Source organism: Camelus bactrianus, chromosome 21 (genome assembly GCF_048773025.1).
Source record: "Camelus bactrianus isolate YW-2024 breed Bactrian camel chromosome 21, ASM4877302v1, whole genome shotgun sequence".
Lineage (NCBI taxonomy): Eukaryota > Metazoa > Chordata > Mammalia > Artiodactyla > Camelidae > Camelus > Camelus bactrianus.
This window is the reverse complement of record NC_133559.1, coordinates 28,296,605-28,314,821: the sequence shown is the minus strand read 5'-3', so window position 1 is coordinate 28,314,821 and position 18,217 is coordinate 28,296,605. Positions and strand designations below refer to the sequence as shown.

The window sequence follows — 18,217 nt, the reverse complement described above, 5'->3', positions numbered from 1 at the left end:
TCTCTCCTGTGTGAAAGGAAATTGGCCTTGGTCACCTTCTGAAATCTGGGCTTCTCTCAGGATGTCCTGAAGGGCCTGCTCGGCCTGCCGCATCCTGCCTTCCAGCTCTGTGCTGGGCACCGCTCCCCCGCCACCCTGAGCCGTCGAAATCAGGGTCTCCAGGCTCTGGAGCTGCTGCATAAACTGATCCATCTGAAATCACACAGGAGGGAGGGTCAGGACAGACGAGGGAAGTCACCAGGCAGCCAGGGGAGAGCAGCTAGGAGCCCAGAAGCGCTTGGCACGTCACGGCAGGCAAAGGGCACGCTCCAGAGCCCAGCCGTGCTGAGCCTGAATCCCGGCCCCACTGCTCACTGGCTGTGTGACCTCGGGCAAGTCCCTCCTTTATCCATGGGATGGGGTGATGGTAATAGCACCTCGCAGACATGTCACCCGGACTAAACGAGCCAGTGCTTGTGTAGTGCTTCAGGCAGTGCCTGGAATACGGGAAAGGCTACGGAGGGCTGGTTAAATAGATCAGTTTACAGCACAGGTTGAGTGGGTTCTACATTTGGGTTCTGTCTGAGTTCTCTCCTCCCTCACCCTTCACCCCAGCAAAGCAATAATTAATAATTAACAACAACAGCATAATTTCATTCTTCTCTGGCATTTAAGTGAGATACTTCTAGGGTGGAGGGGACAGCCTTCACCTGTTTGGACAGCCGCGGCACCTCCGGGGGCCTCGCACCTTTTGTGTGTTTTTCTTCATTTGCTGTGTAAGAACATCTCCGGGGAAAAAATCCAAACCGGAAAGCGGCATGTGAGTGGAAAGAGCACTGAACTCAGATTCAGGAGACCCAGGTGGGACTCTCGGCTCCACCTGCCCGCCTGGCTTTGAAACATTGTAAGTTTTTCAAGACTTTGCTCAGTGAAAACTGAAATCAGAATGCTTTTTCTTCCAATTTGACTGTTACCATGACTACCAAATAAGACAGTGTCTGCAGAAGGGGTTTTGAAAATGATATGTATAAAAACATAAGCCTGAAGTTCTATTATTATTATTATTATTATTATTTGGGTTTTTTTGGTTTGTTTTGGGGGGAGGGGAGGTAATCAGGTTTATTTATTTATTTAAAAAAAATTTAATGGAGGTACTGAGGATTGAACCCAGGATCTCACGCATGCTAAGCACACACTCCACCACTGGCTTATCCCCTCCCCCCATAGGTGGCAACTATCACTATTATATGGAAAAATTTTTTCCAATATACCAATTCTTTTGTGTGTGTGTGTGGGCATTTTTTTCCTTGTCCCTTTTTTTTTTTTTTGAGTTACAGTCAGTTTACAATGTTGTGTCAATTTCTGGCATATAGCGCAATTTTTCAGTCATACGTGAATATACATATATTCATTTTCATATTCTTTTTCACCATGAGCTACTATAAGGTCTTGAATATATTTCCCTGTGCTATACAGTATAAACTTGTTTATCTGTTTTATATATACCTGTCAGTATCTACAAATCTCGAACTCCCAGTCTGTCCCTTCCTTCCCTCCTCTCCCCTCTGGCAACCACAAGTTTGTACAATATACCAACTCTTAAAGAAACAAGTGGTAACTCCCAGCCAGTCCCCAGGAGACTAGGAGGGTCCTGGGTTTGTGACAGATCCGCCCAGGAGACACTTGAGGAGTTTACTCCTGGGGGTGAGGGCTGGTTAGCACGCACACCTGAGTCTTCACTTGGTTATAGCACGCTGGGCAGCTGGCTAATGCTGCGTGCTCACAGTTGAGGCCGCCGAATCCCGGTTTGCAAACACAGCTGCCATCACTTCTACACTCCACGGGCTCCGAGCCCACGGGGCTGCAGTTGCAAGCTAGAGACAGAAGACAGACAAACAGCTTTCATGTCAAGCTAATTCCAGAAACTGGAGGTATAGGAAAGGTAGAAGGAAGATCCAGTCACCCAAGGGCGAGGAATCCTTTGCTCTTGTTGATTCCTATTGTGTTAGATTCATCTCTCGGCTGTGCCTCCAAGCACGTTCCCAGTACAGAGAGGTCTCAGGAACCACCTGGCAGGTCTGTTTGGGGTATGTGTGGAGGGAGAGATACTAGAACCGCCCATCCTTTCTAGTGGCACTGACTTCCCCCCATTAAACTGTAAGCCTGTTAGATGGTCTGCAGATGCTGGGGCTTTGCTCACAGGGAGGATAACATTTCTTCTGGGCCTATGATGTGCCAGATGTACACATCTCCCTCTATTTTACAGATGAGTAATATGAACTCAGAGAGGTTGCGCAGTTTGTCCTAGGACACACAGCAAGAAAATGGCAGGCTGGAATGAGAACTTGGAAAGAACCAATGCTCTTTTCCTCCTGCTCTGCTGCCTTTGACGTAGGAAGTGCAGTAAAGCAGTACCTTTATTCAGTCAAGTTAACTGAGTACCACTATGTGCCATGTTCTATTCTGGGAGCAGAGGACATAAGCATGGGTGAGACGCTGCTCTAATGGCGCCACAGTGATTTCTCTAGGTTACTCCCTCTTTGGTGCTCACAAAGCATTTGGCACGTGGTAGTATGACCATATATCTAAGTGTATTGTCACCATTTGTTTACATGTTTGTGTCTCTTTCTTATTAGCATACGAGCATTTTGGGAGCTGGGACTGATTACCCATTATTATAACCTCAGTATCTAGCTCCACACTGGGGACATGATAAGTGCTTGATAAAAGATAACTGACTGAAGAAATGTGTGGTCTAAAGGCAGGGAACAGTCTATGAACAGCACCTTATAGCTGGAATTACGTAGTTTACAGTGTGCTTTACAGCCACTTTGAGTTGTATGTTATTCATCCATGTGAGGACACCGAGACTCAGAGAACTTAACTGGCATGACCAGCGCAATACAATAGGCATGTTAGAAAACTGGACTTGAACTCAGTACTGCTGACGTCACGTGGACACCTCCTGCCGTGGGTACATCACGGCTAACCCACAGGTTGGGGTCAGAGCAGGTGGAGTTTGTGCCCCTAGGGAGGAGCCCCGAGTTGCAGAAAGGTCCTGAGGCATTTCCAGGGCTGGGGACTCTGGTGTGATGGGGGAGCTCCCTGCAGACCTCCTGGGAAACCAGGAATCCTCCAAGCTGGGTCCCCAGAGCCACTCTGGACCTGAGTTCCGGGCAGTAGGGCTGGTCTGGGGCCTCCGTGAGTGAGGGGTGAGTCTGCAGGGCAGGGCCGGCTCCTGAGAACTGATTTCCCTCGAGTGCAGAGCATGTGCGGAGGGTTGGAGGAAGGACCGGCGAGAGGCCTGAGCTGCTCATTCACGCTTTGATCTGAAGCAGCCCCAGGGAGGGCTCCACGAGAGCTGCTGCTTTGAAGCTGCGTCTCCTTCACGGAAGTCTGGGCCGTCACCCCCCACACATCAGTCGCCCTGACCTCCTGAGAGGGCCCCTTCAGCTCCTTTACGACCCACGCCCCTCCCACTTCAGTGGGGTCGGGCTTAGTCTCGAGTCATTTACTCCCCCTCTTGCAGGTCTGGCAGCCGCTTCCCTGCCCACCAGCCTCGGGACGGGGCAGAGGACACGGCCCCATTTTAGCTCCTCTTCCACTTTGGAATGTAAACCTGACCTTTGTCACTTCTCCCACCAGGCTTTAACCCATTCGACATCCTCCCCGGGCCCTGCTGCGGGGGAAGCTGGTTTTCAGGCCTTTGACAGGTGAGAGGTCCAGGCTGCTCATGAGCCAGTTGGTCAGAAAAACCAAAGTGGCATCACGCTATTACCCGCGGCTGGCCTTGCTGATTTGTGTGTTTTTACGTGTGCACACGCACACACACACACACACACACAGACTGGGGGCACAGTCCTACCTCGACACTTGTCCGCTGGGTTGGGAGCCAGGGGGTCCCCAAAGTAGCCTGCTTTGCACTGGTCGCAGCGGCCCCCAGCCGTGTTGTGGATGCACTTCAGACACCTGCCCGTCAGGCGGTCACAGTTCCCGGAGGCACTGGGGTCCACGTTGTTGTTGCACTGACAGGGCTGACAAGGCCTCACTGGGCCACGTTCCCCAAAGGGGTCCCCAAAGTAGCCATCGGCACAGAGCTCGCAGCGGGCACCTGGAAGGGACAAATGGCCAAGCCCAAGTGACCATCCGTTGGCAGCAAGACCAGACGCAGAGGCCACAAGCACAAGTCGCCCTCTCGAGGTGTGTCCCCCTGGACCCCAGAACAGTAGCCTCAGGAACAGAAGCCCCCCCGCGAGGGTGGTCACAGATGGTGGAACACAGCACCACTGGGAGCCTTCCAGACAGTCAACTAGCTGGCTGGGAAAAAGTCAGACTTAGAGCCACACCTCTAAGGCACTGCTCTGACCGGCAGAGAGGTGTGACATTTATAAGGTCATGAAGTTTTCCTTCTTTACCTTGGTTCACTTTTTTTTTTAAAAACTTAGCTAAACCCTGAATTTCGTCTGAAAACTTCACCTCCTAATGACCAGCCTCCTAAGACAGCTTTCAGCACTTCCTCCCAGAACTGCACACTCCGCCCTTCCTCCATTCACTTCTGCTCTCAGGCACTGAACTGTGCTTGTCTTTATGAGACCATTTAGGTTAACCCTGAGGGATGACAGCGCCCTAGAAAACCTAGCAATGACAACTCTCTGGACGTGAATTCACAGCGTGTGCACAGGGCAGGCCCAGCGGCGGGGCGGGCAGCTGGCCTCACCGGTGACGCCCGGGGGGCAGCTGTTGCACACCACCTCCTCCGTCTCGGGCATCGCGGAGCAGCCGAACCCACTGGGACAGGGACAGGGCTGGCAGCTGCGGGGGTCACGTGGGTCGTTGTAGAAACCGAGGGGGCAGTCGGCACACTCGATGTCAGGGCTCTCGTCCCCTGAATAACAGTCTCCTGGGAGGCAGAGGAAGAAAAGAGGGGCAGACAAATGAAACTCTCCCCCTCCTTTAATACAGATGGTGCATGGGAGCCAGAGGTTGGTAGCTCAAGGCGTCCCTTTGGGAAGCTTTCCCCAGAGTGCCTGAATGCCCGCCCTCACCTCTGTCCTTAACCATCCATAACTTAACCCCACTCCCCGTCCCCCAGGCCTGGCACCATCTGTCAGCATGTTCATTCAGGCCCTGACTTTGCTTTGATCTCCCCCTACAACTCTGGCAACTTGACGCCAGCCCCCTCACCCAGCACTGAACCATGACAGCCACTTCCTGGAACCTAGCACCTCTCCCACCGCCTCGCGGCATTTCCACAATGAGAAGGATTGAGTGTAACAGAGCAGTGCCGTGTCCATCTCCCCGGGCTCCAGCCCCGCTTCCCACAGCCCTTTCCCATCTCTGAAATGAGTTCAGGCCCGGCCTTCATGCCGCTCTCTCTTCCACCGGAGACCCCGTCACCCGGCTGCACCCCCGACCGCCTGGTCTGGGTGTCCTTTCACTCACCTGTGTCTGGGTCACAGGCCCCGCCCCCTTGGCAGTTACACGGGATACAGGAGCCAAAGGGTCCCAGTCTGGCTGCATCTCTTTTGTAGCCAGAAGCACATTCCTGGCAGAACTGTCCCTTGTACCCAGCAGGACACACGCATTGTTCAACCCAGGGTGCTGGGGCTCCAGAGACGGGGCGGGCTGAGATCAGGGTCACGTTGTCAATGTACCCAGTACCTGCAGGACAGAGAACAGGTTAGACGTAGCAGACGGTAAGGGCCAAGGGTCTAAGGCCGGGCCTCTCTTTCGGTTTTATTTTTCTTAACTCCCGGATGAAACAAAAATTCACATTTTAAGGCAAGACAAGAGCAATTTGAACATAAAACTTTTTTCTGTGCTTTAGCCTCCTCCTTCCCCCTCCATCAGCTGCACTGTGTATCTGCGATACGTGTTAACCGGACCTCCCCTGCGGCAGAAGTGCCTGCTCAACCGTGAAGATCCATTTTTCTCCCTCTGGCGCCAGCCATGCGACTCCTTAGAGGACAACGTTCCTTTGTCAGTCCTGTCGGGGGTCACGATGACCCACTACTCACCATGCGGGTGCAGACATCCTTGGTGAACTTTACGTACAGGGCCGATACATAATTTCCCTTAAAGACAACGACTGGTGCAGAACAGACCGGTCAGCCAAGCTGGGGTGATGCTGGGCCACACTTAATGCAAGTTCTCGCTTAAATACTTATGACCTATTAATGTTACGAGCTTGCATCACCAAACGTGAGACTGAGCCTTAGATAAAGTTAATGATGATCAGGCGACTTGAAACAATTTGATCAAAGATGCAGTGCTGTAAGGTCAGTGACTGTCAGAGTGTAATTCCAGCCCTGGGAAGAAGCAACAAGAAGGAGCCATCCTGGACTGAGAGGGAGTAAGCAGCGAGGCAGGCGTCCAGAGGCTCTGCTTACTGTTCGCAGAACCCAGTCCAGTATCGGCACATTGAGCGACCCATCAGGGAAGTCCTCGCCCGACCTGGGAATGAGCATTCCTAGCGCCGTGGGACAAATGGGTCAAGAAATGCCTCCCAAACCTGGGATAAAATGAAGCCCTAAAAAGAAGGGACTGTAAAATAAAGGACGTTGCCCACCGTCCTGTTCGGCAAGAATCAAATCATTAGCCACTGCAGTGACTGATCTGCAATACACCCTGCAAGGAATTCAGGGTGAGGAACTCTGTGCCCTGGGAAAACTGGCAGAACTGGCCCTCAGACGGGGAGGTATTCTCAGGAGAAAATTTTATAAACCCAGTTTCCCACATCTTCCCATGCTTTGAAAAGCGCTAAATCCATTAACTAAGATATCTGTTCCTTGCAAACAGCAGTGACCTTCTGCCAAGAGGTGTGCATGCCTGCATGTACCACACCCTTCCAAACTCACACACATGCTGGCTTCCCCCTTCACCTGTTTGAAACAGTTCTCAGAAAGCTTGGACAGACTCTCTTCCAGATTATCCTCCTCAGGTTGGCTCAAATAAAATTTTCCATTTCTTTCTTAGATTGACTGCTGATTCGTTTTTCATTGACAGCCCCATCAAAGACAGGTGGCGTTCCCTCACCATGCCCACGGTCTGACATGACTGAGGGCACAGGCTCTGGTGTGGGAACAATCGAGTTTAAATCACCCTCACCAGCTGTGTGATTTGGGCAAGTCACGTTAGCCTCCCCATGACTGTGTTTCCTCAACCGCAGAAGAGAAATGACAGTGGTGTCTACTTCCTCTGTCTGTTGGGACATTCAATGAGACAACGCATACATTACAGTGAGCCTGGCACACGGTGACGATTCAGCGCACGGTGAGGAATCTACCTCCTGCTTTATTTGCTGTATCAGCGGCATGGGAATGGTGCGTGCAGGCCATGCTTCCTTTTCACATGAGCGCTAAAAAGCTCGAGGAGCTCCTATTTAAATATTTCCCATAGGGACTAGGAGTACACAGCAAGTAGGTAGAAGTTCAGTAGCAGGGATGAATAGCACACGTGGTGATGTGCGAACACGGTAGCCCCGAGTATAATCCCAGAAGAAAGCTACTCAAGAAATAAAGAGAGCAGTCTCGTAGGCGCCGTTTCCGAGCTAAGGGAACGTGCCCTCGTGTTGTTGGTTATCTTCTTCAAATAATCAGCTTTAATCTAAGTTCAGAGACTCCTTCAGCAAAGTAGCATCATTCATTCTTCATTAGTGCTGACCTCTTGGCTGGAGAAACATTCCTTTTTAACAACTTCTAGAATGTAAAACTTTAGACCCAATCGGCGACTCTACACCAAAGCCATCAAGTAGTTCGTCTCTTTGTTTGGAGACTGAGGCCACCTTAGAGGGCTGAAGCAAATTAAACTGAAACCTAAGAAGAGAGGAATTCATTTCTTTTGGCCACTTACTGTACTCTCCGTAGGTAGCCCGGATCTGCAGGGATGTGAGGTTCCGCAGTAGCCTTCGAAACTCAAAGTAACTCAGCTGGGGGCTCCAGTTACTGCCCGGGTGTTCATTTAATCTGCATGATTTAAAACCAAAAGCTGAAAAATCCAACTCTTATCAAATCTTACAATTTGTATATCTGATATGAAGTATGCCCTAGACTGTGGGAACAGCTAAGCCCCTTTGCGGTCCTGCCTTGAGGGGGATGAAGGACTGGTAGCCACATCCTCGCAGGCAGATCTGGAGCTTTCTCACCCCATGGGGAGCGCAAATCTCACAGGCTGTGATGGAGGGCGTCCCAGCGCAGGAAGCCGAGCTCCAGGGGTCAGGGTGTCAGTGCTGGTCCGAGTCCTCAGAGGCCACTTTCTATTCTTAGTGATGCAAAACCTAGTATCAGGGACGTCTCTGAGTGCAGGAAGCTCTGGTCCTCGAGAACTGTCATTCATTTTTGGTTTTGTTGTTTGAATGATTTCTTATCTGAGCACATTTCACCTCCTCCTATTTTCAAAAGTCAGTCCCCACCTTCCACATTGTCCACATCAAATACTTCCTAGGTTGGCATCATAGTGTCTCAGCGCATCACACCACCAGCCCCGGCACAATTCCTTTTTATGTTGTTTTTTTCTTTACTGCAATGGCTCTTCCAGGGCCAACCCTAACTCTTTTGTTTCATTCACTGATTCGTTAAACAATAGTTTACTGTGCCCTTGGTTTGGGCCAGAAGCTGTATTAGGACAGAGAACACAAAGACAGCTAGAGTGAGGTGATCAGTGTCTACCCAGGGGAGTCGGCAGGTATGCAAAAAGCCATGATACAGTGCAGTGAGTGCTGTAACAAATTTGTGAACGGGATGCCGTAGAAACACACGATGGACAGAAACTCTACCTGGGATTCCGGGAAGGCTCATACAAAGGAAGAACCTGTAAGTTGAATGTTAAAGAGTAAGTTCACTAAGCTGAGAAAGCTGAGAAGATGGATTGGTGTTCCAGGTTGGAGAGCTGGCTGTGGGTACCGTTAGAATAAATGGCACTGGGTGTGTGCGCTGCGGGTCTTCTGTTCTCTATTCCCTTTACCTCTGCTCTGGGGTGGACCCCCAACAACCCTCACGTGAACCACTGCAACTGTCTTCAGATGGTTCAGTTAAGGACCCTACCTCCACACAGTATTTGCACCCAGCCTTCACACCTGATCTTGCCACTTCTCAACTTCCAGCCTCTCAGTAGCTTTCCATCATCTTAAGGTATGGGCAAGATCTCTGCACCTTGACATGACGTCCAAGGCCCACTATGCTGGGTCCTTTTCCAGTCTTCTCAACTTTATCTGCCCATGCCCCCTATGCATGCTGCGTCCCAGCCATAAATACTGCTGGCCAACCCCCCTGTTTTATGCCTTTCCACCTTCCCACATAGACTCACGTGTACAGGTTGTCCTGAGTTCATCCCTGGGAAAGCCCTTGCTTCTTTCTGTTCTCAGTCCACACACTGCCTCCTTTGTGGCGCTTTTCCTGACCCCTCCAGGCAGAATGAAGGTACTCTTCCCTCTCCTCCCAAGTCCCCCTGAGCACGCACCACCACGGAAGTGATTTTGTATTGTGTTATGTGCGCTCTTCGACATGTTACATATCCAACTAGACCATGAGCTCTTGGAAGACGATAACCATGTTTCTTCACCTTGATTTCTCAGCCCCTAACACAGCACTAAGCATTTGGTAGGCACAGTCCCCTCCCCTGACGCTCTGTACCCACCACTCACAATTCCCATCCTAGGGAGAAAATATTTGCAAATGATATATTGGATAAGGGGTTAATATCCAAAATATATAAAGAATTTATACCACTCTACATCAAAAAAACAAACAACCCAATTGAAAAATGGGCAGAAGACCTAAATAGACATTTTTCCAAAAAATGACATACAGACAGCCAACAGACACATGAAAAGATGCTCAACAGCACCAGTCATCACGGCCATGCCGCTCAAAGCCAGAATGAGATGCCACCTCACACCTGTCAGAGTGGCCATCATCAGAAAGACAACAAATAACAAGCGCTGGTGAGGATGAGGAGAAAAGGAAATATTTGTGTGCTGTTGAAGGGAATGTAAATTGGTACAGCCACTACAGAAAACAGCGTGGAAGTTCTTCAAAAGATTAAAAATAGAACTACCATGTGATCCAGCAAGTGCACCTCTGGGCATCCTTCTGAAGAAAAAACGGACACCCCTATGTTCACTGCAGCATTATTTACAATAGCCAAGATATGGAAGCAACTTAAGTGTTCATCAACAGATGAATGGATAAAGATATTGTGATACATATACAGTGGAATATTACTCAGCCATAAAAGAGAGTGAAATCTTGCCATTTGCAACCACATGGATGCACACACAGGGTATTATGCTAAGTGAAATAACTCAGAGAAAGGCAAGTACTGTATAATTTCACTTACAAGTGAAATCTAAAAAACAAACATAGCAAAACAGAAACACACACACAGATACAAAGAACAACAGGTGTTTGCCAGAGGGGAGGGTGTGGCGGGATGGGTGAAACAGGTGAGGGAGATTAAGAGGTACAGACGCCCAGTTATAAAATAAAGGAGCCTCAGGGATGAAATGTACACATGGGGAATCTGGTCAATAATGTGAACACTGCATGATGACACATGACAACTAGAATTTTTGTGGTGATCCTTTTGTAACATATAGAAATGTCAAATCACTATGTTGTGCACCTGAAACTAACATAGCATTGTAAGTCAATTACACTTAAAAAAACACCCATTCTGCAGGATAACATGTAACCTCCTTGGACACACACAGGGCCGTCCGTGACCTCGCCTCCGCTTTCTCTGACCTCACTTCTCACTGTGTCCCCCCACCCCCAACCCACTCCATGCTCCACTCATGCTTAACTGCCTGGAATTTCCTAAATGTACGAAACTTCCTCAAGCATGTTTCCTCTGCCTTGTGAACCTTTCCCCCTTTTCTTAGAGAGCTGCTCTGCACCTGCCACTGTGTCCCGGGAAGCTTTCCTTGATTACTCCAGCGTGAGTTACTGGTGCCTCCCGTGTGTGTTCAAAACACCTGTGTCCACCTTGTCTCCCTTGTCGCTTACAAGCTGCGCTGTCATCATCTGTTTATCTTCCTCTCCCATCAGCCTGTCAGGGCTTGTGGGCAGAAATCTTGACCTGTCTCAGCACATAACACCACGTCTGGTATGTAAAAGGTGCTCAGAAAAGCTTGTTGAATGAATGAATGGTTGACCAGTTTGCTCTATTTGACCCACTCTGAAGTCTCTCTTTTTACCTGAACGTGTACGTCTTGGTGATCCCACAAGGCAGTGTCTTGCCAAGCGGCATCAAGGGAGCTGTGATCCGCAGACCAGCACCTTCCAGGATCATGTCGTGGGCAGATGGGCGTCTGCCTCCCCTGTCCACACGGTAGTCAAAAGACAGGCTTTGCCCATAGCTCACCTGTTGATTCCCAAGAAATTTGGCTGTGAAATAGAATTCGAAAAGATTGAGATTGGTTGTGGGGCTGGAGAGGCAAATGAGCGAGCAAGTTAGCGCTGATGGCTGTGATCCCTCTGGGAGTCCTACGTTATCTGGCCACCACCCTCCGCAAACCGCCCTACCAGACGAGCCTGTTCATGGCACTGGGCATACTGCTACTGGCTATGAAGATGGGTTAGTTATTGAAATACTGAAACAGCCTCATTATAAGACAATTCCATCATTAGATGAGTCATGGCATGACCCTCATGACAGACCAGCGTGTAAAGGGCCCAGGTAGACCAGCCACAGTGCCGTTCGTCACGTGTGCTTTCCAGTTTACAGCCCGCGGTCACAAACATCACCACATTTGCTGGTGATGATTCTTGGCAGGAGGCATTACTGTTCCCACTTAGCAGCTGAGAGAATTAACATTTGGAGAGGTAAAGAGGACACCTTGCCCAGGAGTCACAGCTAGGGATCTGAGCTAGGGGTAGAATTCCAGCCAGAGCTCCTCCATCCAGGCTTTCTGACTAAGACATATTTTTAAAATTTATAAGTGGTTAAAGCTTTGAGAAATGCTTTGTGTTCACTTTTCCATCTGCTTCTCGGTAGACCCACAGAGTTGACCACAGTCCTTATTTCTTGTCTTGGTGGAGAACCTAGAAGCTTCCCATTGGACTAAAACAGGAATCCTCACCAGGGGTCTGACCACCTGGACACCCAGGTCTGCTCTGTTGTGCTGTGACTTTGTCAAATAGGGCTGAAGTCCCACCTGTCTTTTGGAGATGCTGCTCCCCTGAACACTAAGTGATGTGATTTCCATATTTTCTAACTCCATTTTTCTATCCTGACTTCCTGGTCTTACAAGTTGGCTCCTATAGGAAAAATACCACACATACCAGGAGCTACAAAATAGACAGGGTCTGATCGTCTTGCCGAGCTGAACACGTCTTGATGGCGCTGTGACCATTGGAGCTTTGCAGGAGATCCATTTCTTTGGACAGCCTTCCAGCCATCCACACCTGGAACACAAATAAAACCGTTCTGCATTTGGACAAACCTCATCCTCTGTTGAGTTAAATGAAGCAAGACTTGGTTGCTAAAAGTCCTAGCAGCGAGCAGCAGGCAGACTTTTCTTAATATTTCTGCCTTCGTGTTCAGTCCTCAAAACTTCTGTGCACCTCTCTACTTGGTCCTCAGCATCACCTGCCCCTACCCTACAGCTGCCTTGACGTCTGTGAGTTTGACTCTTACAATAAGAGAGCATGTTTTCATCCGCCTGTAATTTGCATTTTTATTTTATTTATAGAAACAGGGTCTGATCTTAGTGAGGTAAGAAGGTCCGGTGTGTTCAAAGAGAAACTCAGAGTTGCAGTCATATTAATCTCCCATGTTTTTAGAGTGCTCTGTAGTTTGGTAATTAATTTCACATAAATTAACTTGCTTGGCGTATGTGAAAGCAGCAACATGAGTGACTGAATTCCAGGAAGACTCACATTACACCTCCCAATCCAAAGGAGTGATTCTTTAGTGGTTTTGAAATAGATGGGGTGGGAAAAGCAGGGAGAGGAAAATCTGGTCTCTTCTTCGTTATTCTTTTAAGTTATTATTCATAAGGTGGAATGAGCAAACTGTTCAGCTCTAACTTTTTCAAGACACTAGGCTCTGCGTTATTGCCTGAGAAAATAACATACATTAAAAGCTAGAAGATATCTTGTAATAACCTTTAATGGAAAAGAATGTATGTATACATATGCATGACTGGGGCATTGTGCTGCACACCAGAAACTGACACATTGTAACTGACTATACTTCAATTAAAAAAAAAAATGCTAGAAGTGAGTTGCTAAGATGACTTGAGGACCCCATCCTGAGGATGGAAGGCTATAAGCACAAAATCCTATACAACATTAAAAGCAAAAAACCTAGAATACAGAACGTTTTACCTTGGTGGAAGGTAGAGGTGATTCTGTGGACACTGTAGCCTCCGGAGCTGTGGCAGCTGGCCGAATGCCCATAGCAAAAGCACTGGGTGCAGCCCTCAGGGTTCCCACTATCCAGGTGATAGTAACCCGGTCGGCACCTGCAGTGGCGTTTAGAAATCGGGACAATATTACAGGTTATTTCTTATCCCTGCAAGGAAGATGATGACTGACCACTTCTACTTTCTCCCCACACAGCCCATTAATTCCCAGAGGTGAGAAACACCACGTCACACGCACCAGCCCCACTCCCTGATGGATAACACAGCCCCCCTTTGGGTGCGCATGAAGAAGATTCACTTTCACTCTGGTAGAGCAGAATCATGTTGACCTGGTGGTCTGGAAGCAGTGATTTTCCCATCCTTGGTGAGGAACTGAGTGGAGGTCGCATGGGCAAGATGGAAAGGGATCAAGCAGGGATATGCAGAGCTGGCCCTGTCCTGGGGCAGGTGTTTAATGGGGACAAAAGGGTGGGAGGTGTGAGCCAGGAAAAGAAAGCCCCAGCACCCGCTGAGCTGTGCTGACTCCCCAGAACTCCACCCTCCCTGGCACTGCCCGGCACCCCTGCCCCCTGCACCTGGGCTCTGGCCCACAGGGGACGGGGCAGCGGAGGAGATGCCACAGAAGGATGGCTGGAGGCTCTCTACAAAAGCAGCAGGTAGGCTAGGGTCCCCCTCTGCTCCCAGCTCAAGCCCTCCAGTGGCTTCTCTGAGGACCACAGTTGCCAGACAAGTCCCAGATGTTGGGGTCATAGAGAAGAGGGCAGGGGAAGCTGGCAAGGGTTTGCTTTTTCTCTGTTCAGGTGAAGGACATCATTCTACATGAAATGATAGCAGTTTCAATGATCATCTACTCAGCACCTGGGATATGCCAGGCGCCGTACCTATGCTCCCTCATTTAACCCTCGCTACAACCCGTGAGACAGGAGTTGGTATTTCCAATTTGCTTGGCTGGAGACACCAAGGCCAGAGAGGTTAAGACACTTGTTCAAGGTCACACAGCTGGTAAGTGGCTGAGGGAAGATTCAAACTCAGGTACAGCTGCCGCTAGATCACGTGGTCTAATGTTCATCGTGCAAAAGCACAGAAAAGCAGGTTGGCTGTGAACAGCAGACACTTCAGAGAACAGCTGTAAATAAATATTGTGGTTTTCCCCTATAGGGCAAGGGTTTAAAAAAATCATTATAGTTTCTGTGGAGGAAACCTATAGATTAAAAGAGATTAAGAAAAGAAGGGAAGAAAGGGGGAGGGAGGGAGGGAAGTGAAGGGAATCAGGTAAAACTAAACGATAGTGTTTAAGGATGTCCTTGGGCAATAAATTATGAAGAAAAGTAAGGAAGTCAGAATAGTGGTCACTTCTAGGAAGAAGGGAGGGTGTGATCATGGGGGTGGCATATTTTTAGCAAAGCCCTGTTTCACATCATTGGTGGCACTGACAACATTTGTTTTATGTGACTTTCTATTTCTGTCTTATAGTTTGAAACCCAAAATGTTCTTCCAAAGTGACTCCTCTTGTAACACTTACACTGTTTCCCTACCCTGACCTCAGCAGCAAAGAACCCCCTGAAAACACAAGCCAGGGATGTACCTGGCATTTCCTCTGCCCAGGTATAAGCGATTGGCAGCAGGCCAAAGACCTGCTTTCTTACTTTTAAGGAAGTAAGGAGCGAGCCTTCACCTCTGGGGCCTACCTCACAGCCCTCTGCTCACAACCATCTCAGGGAGGGGAAAAGGTTTAAGTCTGAGCACTGCTTGTACGTAAGGAATTTCCTGCAGCAGCAACTGAGGATGGATCAGCCTCGTGGCACCACTTGCCCCAACGTGGCACCCAAAGGTGAGACCCAGAGGGTTCTTGCATCTCCCCCCGGCTCGTGGGTGTGCGTGTAACCACCATCCCATCCCTGGCTGGGCTCTTCTCTGCACACGATGGTTCTGTATGGCCATATGTTGCGACAGTCTCTGCTCCTAAGATTTCCCCAACACGTTTAATTAGGGGACCGGGCTGAGGCATGTAAGCCCATCCTTGCATCGCCCCTCGTCTCGGGGCACCTGGGATGCAGAGCCAGCTGGACAGCGTGTCCCCCGTCACAGCACAGACAAAGAGAAGGGACCCAGCAAAAGCAGGAGCCCAGGGAGATCTGGGGGTTGGCTGCATTTTTTTTTTTTTTTAAGTTTTTGAGGACAGTGGTCAGGAAGAAAGAAATCGGTATCTGTTAACTGTCCTTCTTCCGTCACTGCACTCAGAGGATGAATTCTCATGCTAGCTGCAGAGGGACTCTCCGCACTGTGCCTGGAGGGCCACAGTTCACACAGACCTGTCACAGCGCTCTCCGGTGACAGCTGGCTTACAGACGCAGCGGCCGGCGTCACAGGGCCCCGAGATGCCGGCTGGGTCACAGTCACACTTGGAGTCTCTGGGAAAGAAGAAAGAGAAATTGGGGATGTGTTTCCAAATGCTTTGCAAACGTACGCAGAAAGCTCAAGTGCTCATAAGCAAATGGCACCAACTTGAGTCAATCTCTCATCTTCAGGGAGGCCTCTCTCAGCTATTCTTGTCCACGCTAATCTCTCTCAGATCCGTTAAGAATTCGCTTGTCCGTGCAAGTGCTACTCAAAGTGTGGTCCGCGGGCGGCAGCCAGGCCAGGAACCGCTTGCTGCCCACTCCTAAAGGCAGGAGGGTTTGCGCCGGAATGTAGACCAAATTCATCGCTAAACTGTTTAGTTTCCTTTGGTTGACTGTTCAGGTCAGCTGACATTTTAAAAAAGTGTATCATTTATTTCTCTGTTGTTTAATTCAACGGTGTCTGCCTTCATCACGACTGACTCCACGAACTTGCTTTTCAGTTCACTTAGTTCTTGCTTTTAGTTGCACTTCTACTGAGATGTGATTCACACACCATGCAACGCACCCCTTTAACGTGTACAGTTCAGTGGTTTTTGTTGCTGTCAGAGTTGTGCCACCATCCCCATTACCAATTGCAGAACATTTTTATTACTCCGAAAAGAAACGCTGTGCCCCTCAGGAGTCACCCCACTTCCTACCCCCGGCCCTAGGGAACCACTAACCAAACTTTTGCCTCCACAGACTTGCCTATTGTGAACGTTCCCTGTGAATGGAATCACACAACATGTGGCGTCTGTGTTTGGCTTCTTTTACTTGGTATGTTTCCAAAGTTCATCCATGTTGCGCCATGTGCCACTCAGTAGCTTACCCATTTTACGGCTGAATAAAGTCCCATCACATGAGTGTCCTATGCTGTGTTCATCCGGTCACCAGCTGTTGGGCATCTGGGGTGTTCCCACTTTTGAGCTATTATGAATAATGCTAACACGAACAGCTGTGTGCACGCTTCTGTGCAGGTACGTGTGTTTTCAAATCTCTTGAATGTATACTTAGGAGTGAAACTGCTATTACTTTGGCTGATTTTTTATTTTCGGTTGCAAGACTTTCTCAGTGGAAAAAAAAAACCCCAGCATTTTCATTATTTAATTTTGGCACAATTGCCTAGTCTTGTGCAGACCGGTGACTGACGCACTGATCTGTCACCAAGTTTGGCACACGAGCATGTGTACTTACCTCACGGCTCTAAAACTGAGTTTCTCGTCTTTTCCCAGCTGACCTGCTCCTCCTCTGACTGCTCTGCGATCCCATCAAATCCTGTCTGAACCCCCTCCTCCTCCCTCCCAGTTCTCATCCAATCAGATACCAAGTCCTATCAGGCCTCCTGAAGCTTTCTTTCCCTCAGTTCCCTCAGTTCCCATGGTCTCCCCCCTTCCCTGGCCCCTCCAGACTGCCATCTGGGCCCTCTGAGAAACAGGTGTTCAGCCGCTACTGGTTGCTAAGCAGCGGGGAGAGTAGGAAAAAGGAAAAGGCCGCTGTTCCCCAGGGTGGGTATGTGAGCGGCTGGCACCCTCTGTGCGCCTCTTCCTGCAGCGGTGAGCAAGACAAAGCCCAAGGGGGCTTGCATCCCAGTAGGAGAGACAGACAGACAGACACATACAGAAAAGGAGAGATTCTAAAACAGCATTATCAGAACTTGGAGGGTGAGGACCGGTGAGAAGGGCCTCTGGGAGGAGATGGACGAGGTGGGGCCAGAGGCCCGTGACCTCTGCCTGGCTCTGTGGGAGGGAAGAGGGCTCTAGGCCAAGGCTGGGGTCACATTCATTTGGCTTCTTTGAGGAAGGAAAGGAAGGCTGGGTGGCTGGATGCAGGGAGCCAGGGGAGGGGGTGAGAAATGGAGCGGGAGCCTAAGGCAGAGGATGGAGAGGGTGGGAGGGTCTGGCAGGGCCCTGCCGGCCTTGATAAGAAGTTTGGACCTCCTTCTGGGTGGGAAAGGAGGTCACGGAGGGCGGCGAGCCAAGCAGTGGTACAACCTCCTTCGTGTTCTAAAAGGGTTACAGTTCACCACTATATATAAAAGTAGATTAAAAAACCAAATTTATTCTGTGTATCATGGGAACTATATTCAATATCTTTTTAACAACTTTTAATGAAAAGGACTATGAAAATGAATATGTGTGCGTATATGCATGACTGGGACATTGTGCTGCACACCAGAAATCGACACATTGTAACTGACTATCTGCCAATAAAAAATACATGCATACATACATACATACATACATAAAAGGGTTACAAAAGGGAGACAGGGCCCAGGGAGGGGTCAGGGAAGGCTGGGAGAGAGTAATCCACACGAAGACCCGGAAGGTAAGAGAACCTGGGACCTCGGTGGCAGGGACGGTGCGCCGCGGCTGGGGGCGGCGGGGCTTCTACCCGCGATGGGGAGGAGATTCCGCTGCGGGCGGCCTTCAGCCTGTGGCCTCACTGCCAAGCTCCCCCCACCTAAGCCGCCCCAACACCCTGCCGGCTCTGC

At 49.6% G+C, this 18,217-nt stretch overlaps 1 protein-coding gene across 1 annotated transcript in view; it reads right to left on the bottom strand.

Annotated features, from left to right (window-relative positions):
• The window catches only part of LAMC2 (laminin subunit gamma 2), a 54,261-nt gene that overhangs the window by 12,349 nt on the left and 23,695 nt on the right, over positions 1 to 18,217 (bottom strand). Inside the window, exons 4-13 of the mRNA XM_045516643.2 lie at positions 15,658 to 15,756; positions 13,308 to 13,444; positions 12,261 to 12,383; positions 11,174 to 11,363; positions 7,831 to 7,943; positions 5,422 to 5,640; positions 4,697 to 4,879; positions 3,845 to 4,090; positions 1,708 to 1,853; positions 36 to 192 (exon numbers count right to left, since the gene is read on the bottom strand). Of these exons, the coding sequence (XP_045372599.2) occupies positions 36 to 192; positions 1,708 to 1,853; positions 3,845 to 4,090; positions 4,697 to 4,879; positions 5,422 to 5,640; positions 7,831 to 7,943; positions 11,174 to 11,363; positions 12,261 to 12,383; positions 13,308 to 13,444; positions 15,658 to 15,756 (1,613 nt within the window). The remainder of the gene's footprint in view (positions 1 to 35; positions 193 to 1,707; positions 1,854 to 3,844; positions 4,091 to 4,696; positions 4,880 to 5,421; positions 5,641 to 7,830; positions 7,944 to 11,173; positions 11,364 to 12,260; positions 12,384 to 13,307; positions 13,445 to 15,657; positions 15,757 to 18,217) is intronic.